The sequence below is a fragment of the Gastrolobium bilobum genome, unplaced genomic scaffold (genome assembly GCF_033153095.1).
Source record: "Gastrolobium bilobum isolate Gb01-03AN ecotype WA unplaced genomic scaffold, APGP_CSIRO_Gbil_v1 utg21117, whole genome shotgun sequence".
Lineage (NCBI taxonomy): Eukaryota > Viridiplantae > Streptophyta > Magnoliopsida > Fabales > Fabaceae > Gastrolobium > Gastrolobium bilobum.
Window position 1 is genome coordinate 17,074 of NW_026897373.1, and position 12,047 is coordinate 29,120.

At 32.1% G+C, this 12,047-nt stretch overlaps 1 protein-coding gene across 1 annotated transcript; it reads right to left on the reverse strand.

The window, feature by feature from the left end:
* Positions 1-1,928: 1,928 nt before the first annotated feature.
* Positions 1,929-7,038, reverse strand: LOC133306364 (subtilisin-like protease Glyma18g48580). Its single transcript, XM_061506673.1, has 11 exons — positions 6,949-7,038; positions 6,693-6,802; positions 5,990-6,087; positions 5,710-5,865; positions 4,813-4,936; positions 3,689-4,235; positions 3,503-3,597; positions 3,110-3,403; positions 2,899-3,031; positions 2,593-2,809; positions 1,929-2,476 (listed from the first exon to the last, which is right to left on the reverse strand). Exons 1-11 carry the CDS (start codon positions 7,036-7,038, stop codon positions 1,929-1,931), a joined length of 2,412 nt encoding a protein of 803 aa, XP_061362657.1.
* Positions 7,039-12,047: the final 5,009 nt, after the last annotated feature.

Genomic DNA, 12,047 nt, shown 5'->3' on the forward strand with positions numbered 1-12,047 from the left:
TTTTTTGTAATTTTCAGAATATTTAATCATATTTTATTAACAAATAGATAAATACATACCCAATACAAAAAGATAACCATCTATCTACGTGAATATGAATTATAAGGAATGATGTACAGTTTGGTTATTTATTTATTTTTTACATTTATTTATTTTATTTTATTTATTAATTTTCCCTTTTTTATTTATTTTAATATCAAGAAAAAAGCTACCTAATCTACCGGAGCAAAAAAGAAAAAGCTGAAGTTGTAGACAATCATGACATTTCTTCTTTTTTGATTTTTTGATTTTTTTTTTTAATTATTCAACATCATGCCAAAGTATCTTCTACATCTAATCTAATTAATGAACCAAGACAAGAAGAAAAAGAAAAACTAGCCGCTGATGACTTTTTTTATCTTTTAGAGAGGAAAAATTATGGGAATTGTTTTTATTATGTAACATAACCTAAAATCATTTTACTACACACACAAATTTATACGAGATCCACTTTAAATTTTCTCTCTTTTTCCTATTCTCTCTCCTTCTTTTGTGAGAGTAGGAAATTTACTTTTAGGTTATGTTACATAACAAAAGCAATTCCCAAAAACTATATATAACAATATAATGGTTTACTGTATTTTCGGGTCAGACCCAACTAAACTAGCCGCATCTTCATTGTGTTGGGTCTTGTTGGATTTTGGGTTTGAAGATTTGTGATTTTGGGTTTGTGAGTGGTTTTGGGTTGAAAGAAGCTTTGAGTTTGTTCACATTGGATATTTGGTATTTTCGGTGGGGGGATATTGCGGGGTCCATGGAGGCTTAGGATAAACGAGTTAGTAGATGCTCTTTTCTTCACTTTTAACAAAAAATGACTCTCCTCCTATGTTGCTGCGAAGTGTGTTCCTTTTAAGATAAGGATGTTGATGATGGTAGGGTTTTTGGTTCCCCTCATAGTGCAAAGATCCCCTCTCAAGTGTATCCTCGGTTCCTTTTTGTAGGCTCTTTTCTTTCATACGTTCATACGTGCTTTTCTTTCTTTGAAATCCCCTTTTTCTTTTTCTTTACAATATGGCTGCATTTTGTGCTCAGGTGAGCAGAGCTCATCAGACGGCAGGCCCTCTTCGGTGAACATTTTTGCACTCTTCATCTTTCTTCATAGAGAGAGCATAGTGTTGAACCAAGGTGAGCGGATTCTATAAGATGTCTCTGTCGTTCTTCATTTTTGAGAGAAGCAAAACAAAATAATTTTCTTTTCTTTCCTTTTCTGATTTTGCTTTATTTTGAATTTCCCGGACCAAATATGGTGTTCACAGTAAGTATGCAAAATTTATCCATTCTCTTTCCGTCCATTCAACCTGTCTGTTGAAACTCTGTTCGTTAACCCACAGAAAAAAAAAGTGGACAATTGGAATGGATAAATTAGCGTTAAGAAATTGGACGATTAGCAAATGTTGGAACAGATGCCTTGTGTTAAGACAAACTGTTCCAGATCATAAAATAATTGGAATCAAATATATGTTCATCTAGTGTCAAGATAAGCATTGGAACTTGAACCCCACAAACATCATGGGGATTTTCTGATAACTATAAGAAAAGAGTGCATTACTTTCAAATATTCTTCCAGAGAGAGTTGCCTGCCAGTTAACTGACTACTACTATTTTCACACTTTTCATAATTATTTATGTAACATGGAGTTTGCTTTGCATTTCTTGTCACTTACCCCCACATTTGAAGAGAAAGAAGATATGATACAGATGTTGCACTCTCATGCACCAATTATTACAAAAACGTACTGTACTATGCTAGCCAAACAACTAAAACAAGGATTAAAAAAAAAAAAAAAAGGAACACAATCAACTGATAACATGACATCCCCATAGCCAAACGTACATAACTGCATATGCATCCACACTGGTATGAAGCAACTAACTCCCAAGGACATTTTTCATTTGCGCTTAACTGTAATAGGACTTCTGACTATGTGCTTTCCATTTGTCCATGTCAATTCCCCATGTTTATAAGTTCCCCTCTTAGTCACACTCCTTGCTTGCACAATCACCTGGAATGTCTTCTTTTCACCAATTTTCTTGAAACTCAAGGTATTCGGTACAACACCAATGTTATATCCGGCCACTGTACGAGTAATATTTGCAAAATAAGTGCTTGGTGTCCCAACATTGGTCACTGTACGAATAACGTTTACGGCTTTTAACCCAAGATTTGGCAATGTGATTGAAGGGTAGTTCAAGTCTGTTACGCTGTGAGTTTCTGAACAAATAAATGTCCTTTTGAAATTAAGTGAGGAAATGAGTTGTTGGTCATAACCAGAAGCACATAAGAAGTTCAAGTAATCAGTGAGGCCTAGATCATAAACAAGTCCAGGATCTACAGCAAGGTCGGGTTGAACATGTCCTGAACCATAAGCAAATGGAGTTGCTAATGTTTTCTCAAATGCATCCCTAATTGGCTTGTTGGTGTTATCTTTTGTTGTTGCTGCAACCATATATATATTTCAATAAGTTAGAAATCTTGGTCAAAAAAATAGACATGCATATATTATATATCATAATGTTAAATATTTTCTAATATATAGATATAAATATAAGTACCTGTGGTCATGATTGCTGATTTAATAGCTGCAGGACTCCAATTAGGATGAAGTGTTTTGAGAAGTCCAGCAATGCCAGCAACGTGAGGGCAAGACATAGAAGTTCCTTGGAGTACATTGAATGGAAATCCTTGGCGAGGGTCTGATGGTAAGTTGGATGCACTTGCGTATAGTGAATAGGCAGCAAGTATGTTCACACCAGGTGCAGTTACATCAGGCTGAAACAAAAAGACAAAAGCAGTGTCATCGAAAAAAAGAAGACAAACTAAGTGTTCTGTTGAAGATAACAAAATCCAAGTGTAGAGACTTTGAGTATTGATGGCTGAATCTTATTGGGTCCTCTAGATGAATATGAAGCCATAACTGGAGCTGGCTTTCTACCAAGGTAAGTTTTTGCAGTGGACATCCGTACTGTAGTTTTTGAGTTTATTGTAGAGTCCCTGCAATATAAATATAGTGTGTGTATAAATTGAGATCTTCAATTGTAACATGAGAAGGATATATAGATTTATAATTACGTGGCAGTTATGTCAAGAGTAAGCTCTGTTTGATGTTTCGGTGGTGGACCAGGTTTGCCAAGATTATGCTCTTTTGGTTTAGATTTTTTATAATAGTTGACCGTAGACAGAACATGAGGTTCAGCGAGTTTTGTATTTCCATTTTGCTCTTGATTTCCCAAAATCATTCCCTGTGCGCCCGCAGACATAGCTTCCTGACCCTCAGAAACAGATTTTATTTTTCCTTCTCGAAGGCATGCCACTATTTTGCCGCTTACTTTTGTACGATCAAGTGTTCCAGCCCTACAAAGTTGACTGCAACAAAATATATACATATTGAAAAAAGAGAGAGTAAGAAACAGTCATTTAATAATCAAGGTATTCTCAAGAAAAACTTATGAGATTTGTGCTTACGCATCTCGATTTGAAGCATTGGCAAGCTTAGCATCAGTGGCAAGGATAAGAGAAAAGGCCTGGTTAGGTGGTATGTTTACAAAAAGACTGGCACCCTGCACGTAATAGAAAAAATAAATCAATTATATTTCAATATAAATAAAAATGACTAATACTAATAAAGAAGAAGAAGAAGAAGGGTGATACCGTGATTTGTTGGTTGTTACCAAAAGTTAAAGTACTGCTAAATTCCCTATCAATTGTGCTAGCAGCAACAGTGAATACCCATGGAGCCACATTGACAACAGATCCAGGTGTTGGTCCATCATTCCCTGCAGAGGCAACTAATAGTATATTTCTAGCAAGTGCGTGAAATGCCCCTATGGAAACCTCATCTGTGAATATATCTTCAGGTGACACAACATATTGGCCACCAGCAGAGAGTGTGATGATATCAACACCATCACTGATGGCTTGGTCAATAGCAGATAACACATCCGCACCATAGCAGTCTGCAGCATCAGTTAGAGACCAGCACACTTTGTAGGTTGCAACTCTTGCCCTTGGGGATCCACCCTTTGCAGTACCATTTCCAACAGCAAAGACACTTGCACCAGGCACAAAATTGCCACCTGCGGTTGATAGAGTATGTGTACCATGTCCTACTAAGTCACGTGCTGTATGTAGTGCTGCGATAAGTTTGCCATTAACTGCCTCATAAGCTTTGTTGAAGAATCTTGCTCCAATTAGCTTCCTGTTTATTATAGAGCACAAATTGATAGTGAAAGGAATTTTGCTGCATATGGTTTTCTTATTGCTTAGTTTTTAATTTTGCATAGAACTTGTGATTTTTTGTTATTAGTAAATATAAGTTAATTATTAATAATAAGAAGTCAACATTGAATCTTCATCATTGACTTGTTTGCATCTAACTATTCACATATGTAATAAATTAAAGCTATTAGATATAAATATAATTTACACCAAAATTAAGTGTAATTTATAATGGTGAAAAATAATCTATACTCATTTATTATATATTGGAAAAGCTTCAAAGAAACTAAAAATGTGTTGAATAAAAATAGGAAAAAACATTTCTCCTTTTAAAAGACATAATCTTATGTTCTGTTAGTGTTTAATATTATGTATTATCAATAAGACATAGTTAAAATATAAAAAGTTATTTCTTTTTTCTAATTTCATAGTCATTTCAACTGATGTGAAGTTAGAAAAAAAATAATTTTTTATATTATAATTATTTTTTATTAATAAAGTATAGCATTAAAATTAAAAGTACAGAAGTTGTATATCACTCAACCCATAAAAATAACCTGTTGCAAGGATTTTTCTTGGAGCCATTTTGTTTGTCAATTTGACAGACGTTACCCCCGCGCCATTTTGATGGGACGGGGCCGTATCCTTTGTCACTGAAGCTCTTGGATTCAGGCCAAACACCTATTGTTTACAAGGACGAAATTGGTGTCAAAAGAATGTCATCATGAAGTTTTGTACACTATTAATTATGGATATACGCTTATTAATAATTAAATTTCAAATATGGTCTATTCATGCATGTGTGGAGATTAGGGATGTTAATCAGCCGACTCAAGATTGTTAAAAAAAAATTAAAACAACAAGAATTTATCTAAATAAAATATATGATCAACAGTACTAATAATTTCACAAAAATTTATAATTTTTTTTTTGGTAAGCACAAAAATTTATAAATTTAATGTATATCCAAATAGCATAATATACAACAAAATCATTCAAAAAGTCTGTTTAATCAATAAAATGAGGTGAAATGGGTTGAGCAGAGAGAGATAACTATTATGAATAGTATAAAAAATATAAAATAAAAATAAAAGTTACTATACTAGGCCAGCATGAGAAATTCTAAGGACGAACTTTTGAATTGAAGGCTGAGGCCTATTTATTAAATGAGTTTTTATATAAATCCAAGCTTGATTCTAACAACTAATTTTAAACATACAAATCTAGACTTTCACGTCGTTTAGTGGAGTTCTATAACAATATGTCACCATCAACATTCTCTTTCAATAATTCAATCACAAATAAAACAAGTCATGGCATCGTTTGCAGCTATATATTGGCAAAATCGACATAGATACTAAATATTCCCTGAAAAAGTGAATATAAAATAATTAACCTATAATAATTGGATTATAACGCGCATATAAAGTGGAGTAGTTATAATGCTTAATTACCTGTGTCAATATGACCGATTATTGTATTTTCACCAAATCTTCCCTTTTGCCATGCAGAGTTCTTACTATTTCTGTGCAATCCAAGAAATTCCCATGACCGGGTAGTATGCAGTTTATACTTTTTGCTCAAGAACACAGACACTACATTTGGGTTTTCTGCCCCATTCAAAACGTTGTGTCAAATAATTAGAAACAAAATTGAATTTGACTAGGTAATCAATGCTGAGCTTCAATTACAAAAATTGAGTTGAAAACATTAATTAATTGGAAGCGTTCTCACTTGCAATATCTTCAGCTTCTTCCTCTTCAAGCATCGCAGCAAAGCCATTAATGTGTCTGTTATATGAGTAAATAATTGCTTCTTTCGCTTTCTCGGGGCTGTGAAACAATATTTATACAATTAATCCATCATTTTCATCTATATTTTTATACTATTATCTAATATATATCTTGTGGAAATATCATAAACTAAGTTATATTCCTTAACTTATGGTTATAATAGTAAAAAAACAATTGGTAATTCAAAATGGGGTTTAATATTTTTTTTTGTAAGAAATAATTTTATCTCTTGTACACGTATGAAAATGGATAGATCCTTTTTTTGTCTCTCTATTCTCCTAATAGGGTCTCACCCACTCACATTTGTACAAGAAAATATATATGTATATATATATATATATATATTGAGTTAACCTAACCCTAATTATCTTCTTTAGGCGAGTTGGCTCTCCGGTCCCCCACAAATTTTGACACTTTGAGCCTGCTACGGGACTAATCCAAAGTACGGGGTAGGTCAAAGATAAAAATATTTAAACCCCTCTTAAAGGTGGCATATGAGAATAGAACTGAGACCCTTTTTTTTCACTTACTCAACTCTCTTGCTACCAACGAAATATTAATCCCTTAATAATATATGATTAGATAATAATTCAAAGTAAAATTTATATTAACGACCAATTAAAACTAAATCCATGGTTTTATACCTTCCCAAGATCGAACCTAGTAAATCATAATGAGAATAGGTAGCGAGTTCAAGGTCAGCAGACATAGGACTGGGACCATGAGAATGCGCTCCCATGTATACAATGTAACACTGCAAACAATGATAAAAGAACCAATGATTGGTGAAATGTGACCCATGATCACAAACAAAACTACTTCAGCAGCACAAATAAATCATCATCACAATTTCAAAGTAGAAACTGAAAAATAAATAAGCAATAAGCAAAACGACCCTGCCTTTTTGCTTCCATGAACAGCTTCGAGCAAGAAAATGAAAAGGAAAAATGATGAAACGATAAGGTGAAGGTTAAAAATGAAGCTTCCCATTCTTTTCAAGTGGTCTTAGGGAAATGCTTTGGATGCATAGGTAACATATACATATATGGGGCTTCCTCTCCTTTTTGAGACTAATCTATTCTATCCTCAATTGGTCTCGGAAGTGCTACACACAGCTTTTGCTTTTGCTTTTCCAAATGTAACGAGACATAAACTTTTTCTTTTGTTTTTCATTCTTTGTAAAAGTTTTCTAGCTCTATTCACTTTTCTTTTCAACACTCTCTCTCTCTCTCTCTCTCTTATTACTTTCGTTACGAAATGCATCTCTCTCTTATTACTTTCGTTACGAAATGCATGATTTCAGATTTTTTAATCTTTTTTTGGTGGGGGAGGGGGAAGCAGTATAATTTTAATTTGGCAAAAGCATGAACTGCATGAAATAAAATAACGACAACGATTTCCCTTGATACGGCTAAGTTAAAAAAGTTATAGAATTAAGACACTAATAAAGTCATAGAACATGACGTGGGAGAATATCAGTTGAACTAATCCACTACGCATTTTATGTCACAACCCGGGGCGGGGGGGGGGGGGATAGATGGTTCCTTTCTTAATAAATATTATCATAAGGGAATTTCAGAATTTCCTTTCTTCCTGAAAAGAATCATTCCATCATTATGCAGACAAAACCTTTATCACTGTGATGAGATTCCAAACTCAATAATTTCATATTCTCTTTATAAACCTTGAAATACTAAATATTATCAAATGTTTTTACCAGTACAAAAGAAATTGGCTCTAATCACACACAATCGAATTTATTCTAAATTAGTGACTGCAAGTGTTGTTGTGACGTGTATGAGTGGGATGATGATTTTAATGTTGTTGAGGTGTATTTTATTTAGTACAGATGGGTGGGTACTTATAATACACTTCAACATTCAAATCAGTATTTGAATGATGAGTTTAACTAAGTTGGAAAAAGATGACCAAGTTTTGAGTGTCTCTCTTATACTAGTAGCATGACTTTCCTATGCTTTGTTAATTATGCCGCTTTAATATGGCAACATGCATATCTCGAATTGGTAGAGTATCAGTAACATTATTCTTAAAAAATTCATACAATAGGTAGATGGTAGGAAATAATGACTTAGTATTATATATGGACAATTGTTTAATGGGTTTAGCGTGTGTTCTTTTAAAGGATATAAGTTGTATCTTTTTAGCTTTTTACTCTATGTACTCCTGGTAGTACATAGTTATTGAAAAATTTCTTTTTTTCACTTTCCAAGTCAGCTGATATGACTGAGAAGAGAAAAAAAAAAAACTTTTCATATTATAACTATGTACTATTGGGAGTACATAAAATAAAAAAATTAAAAAGATACAACTTACATCCTTTTAAAACACAAATAGTATTCCCTTGTTTAAGAAGTCAAATAAATTTTACAATTTTAGTGCATCTTCACAAATAATTTATCATACAAAAATATTTTTAAAATTATTTCTTAATTTGAGGTCTTTTTGTCGGGCTAAGAAAGGCGCACTTCTAATTAATATTTTAGTTAAAATAATATTTTTCATATTAGAAAAATAAATTTTATTTCTTATACATAAATATAAATGTGGGATTCATATTTTTTTTTTCTTTCTCTTTTTCTCACATGCCTCCATATGACCCGTAAACTTTTATATAAATATAGAATATAAAATTACTTCTTATAACAAATATTAATCCATATTTTAATTTGATAAACTATTTGTAGAGGGCAAGGAAAAGGAATAAAGAACAAAAGAAGGTCAAATAGTACACTTTTTTCTTCTTTATTTATGTCGGTGCTTATCCCTGCGTATCGCGTGATACAATAGAAAATTATAATTTCCTATTGGGTTGGTGCACCGGAAAGCATAAACAATGAAGTCATTTAGACCAATAAATTTGTGTCAATCCATACTGATACGAGACGCAAGATATGATATTTTGATATGTTAATTTTAAAAAAAATATTTGATTTCAATATGTCAAGACATATTTTAATATTAAATAATATTTTTATATGTAGTATATATTATATTTAATATTTAATAATTAACAAAAAAATAAAACTAAACATATAATATTCATCAATTTTATAAAGAAATATAAGGTGTAAATATTTATTATTATCTTTTCAAATTAAAAATCTCTTATACACTTTAGTGAGATTTATTCTATATTTATTTTTAAATTTTATTATATTAGTTTGGTAAAATATCAATCAACTTTTTCATGATATAAATAAGGTGTTTGTATCTATCATGTCACATGATACAAAAATTTTTTCCACACACACAATATTTTGTGGGGCCTGCACTTTTTGAAGCAAGAAAAAAAACTACGGCACGCAAAACGAATTTCTATAACATTACACAATCACTTTTCCTACAACATAATTCTTATAAAACTCATAAATAAAACTTCAAATATTATAAATGTCAGAGTGTTAAGAACTGTCGAGAAGTATCAGATATAACACTTTAGATTTTTTGAAATGTTAGTTAATTTATATAGAAACTGATGACTCAGTCCGTTCAAAAAAAATAAAAATCAATGTCATAGAAACAAAATTCTTAGGAAAATTCTTAAAAATCAATGTCATAAAAAAAAGGAAAAAACAAGTATTATGTTGTAGCAAAATTCTTAGGTCATGTCATAGAAACAATCAATTGTGAGGTCCACTATTTTTAAAATAAAATAAAAAGTAAAAGAATTGATGGGCCCACTTTTATATTTGTGTAGGAAAATTGTTTATGTCATATAAAAGGAGGAAAATATTACCCTTTAAAAAAATAATATATATATATATATAAAAAAAAACCGTCGTTTAGTTCGCAAAACTTAAAAAAATCAAAAACCCTTCCTTACACGCGATTAGTACCTCCTGTCAAACCCTTTCTCCCTTTCTTGAGTTTCTTCCTTCCTTACATACACGTTGTATCTGTTGGTCTCACCTGTTGTTGCTGTTGGTCTAGTTGTTTTTTTTGCTGGGTGTCATCGCTTGATGCTTCTAGTTCTAGTTAGTTGCTGAGTATTGCTTACTTGAGATTGGGCTAGACCCTATGTCTCGTACCTTTTGCAATTGAGATTTGTTATAGCTGCAGATTAGCGTGCTTACTTGACATTCGCTCGAATCTTTGCTCACTTTTTTTTTCTAAGAAAAGATATTTATTTACAATTAATTTTGGAGGAGAAAGGCAATTGGGTTAGGTACTGTTATGAGTCTCTAATTTATTGTAATTTTTCCTTTACTTAGTAGTTTGGGCTTTGGCCCATAAATAGTTGCTTTTAGAATTTTTTTAATTCTATTTATATTCTCATTATAAACTGAGTGACTTGTAACAAATGGCGGTGACGTGAATATAGTACATACCAGCTGGACGTAGTCTAAATTAAGTGAACTAGGATAAATCATCATGTCTATTCTCTCTCATTCTCTTTTCGTTTGTAATTTGTGTGATTGTCGATTTCTATATATATATATGAGATAGGATCAACTTACACCGGTGTAAGAATAATAATTCTTACACCAAATCTCAACCGTTGATTTCCGTGCATCTAACGGTTGATATTTATTGGGAATTAAAAATTAATTAATGAGTGAGACCTAATAAATTTTAACCGTTAGATGCAGAAAATCAATGGTTAAGATTTGGTGTAAGACTTGTTATTCTTACACCGGTGTAAGATGATCCTGCCCCTATATATATATATATATATATATATATAGGGGTTCGCTTTTTCTGCAGTTACTGCAGATAAGTTATCTGCAGTACGTCCAATACGACGTCGTATTGGGGCTGAAATCATGGTATTTTTGTAATTTTAATTTATTTCAAAATTATAATAGTCTTTATATTTATAATTTTTTAAAATTTCAATACCAAAACGACGTCGTTTTGAGAATAGAAACCAAACAGACCTAATGTTTCTAATTCTATCTCTTACTATTAATTGATCATTCACTTATAAATATAACTAACATAAAACACCCTTCTTTTGAGAACTATTATTCTTAATTTTGCATAAAAATATACGGGATAGGATATTCTACCTATCATTTTTTTGTCTACTTTTACCTACCACTCTCCAACACCATTAGATCAGAATCTCAAGAAGAAAGAGAAATATAAATATTAGTTAAGATTCTAATCTGATGGTGTTTTAGTATGGTAGGCAAAGGTAGGCAAAAAAAAGAGGTAGGTAGAATATCTTATCCCAAAATATACATATTAAATATGGGATAGGTTATTCTACCTATTCCCATTTTGCATACCTTTGCCTACCCCTTTCATTACCGTTAGATTATAATTTCATCCAATGATAGAGATTTACGGTATAAAATCAACCCTTTTATCCCTTCCTCTCTCCCACTACCACTCACCCTTTTCTCTCTTCCTCGGCTGCAGCAACCATCCTTCTTCTTCTTCTTCTTCTTTTTTTGAAAATTGCAATCATCCTTCTTGATACACTTGTAATTGACAGATCCAAAATCAAAAGGCAACACAATAAATTAGATTGGGGGTATGAATGACTAAGAATGGTTTGGAACCTCAAATCTGAATTTGGACGATCCTTTTTTTTTGGATAAATTGGACGATCCTTTCTTGTGATTCATAAATGAAATATATCGATATATATTTATAATTGTTAAGTTCTATTAATTCATAGTCTCACAAAAAACAATGATATAGGATGAAGCCATGAATCTGATCCTTATTTTGTATATTACATAAAAATGGATAAACCCATTTCGCACAAGCAATTCGAAACCATGGTGCAGAAAAAGGAATTATGGATAAACCCATTTCGCATAAGCAATTCGCATAAGAACCCACCTTGTGGCACCGTCGCTTTGGATGGAGTTGCAGAAAAATAATAGGTATTTTATTTCCAATTCTTTTTCTGAAGTTGCAAAGCTTCTCACTTAACATGGAGTTGGAGAGGGGTGGCGGCAGACACCAGCGATGAAGGAAAAAAAATGTCTCCGGTATGACGCATAGGAAGAGAAAAAGGGGAGGAG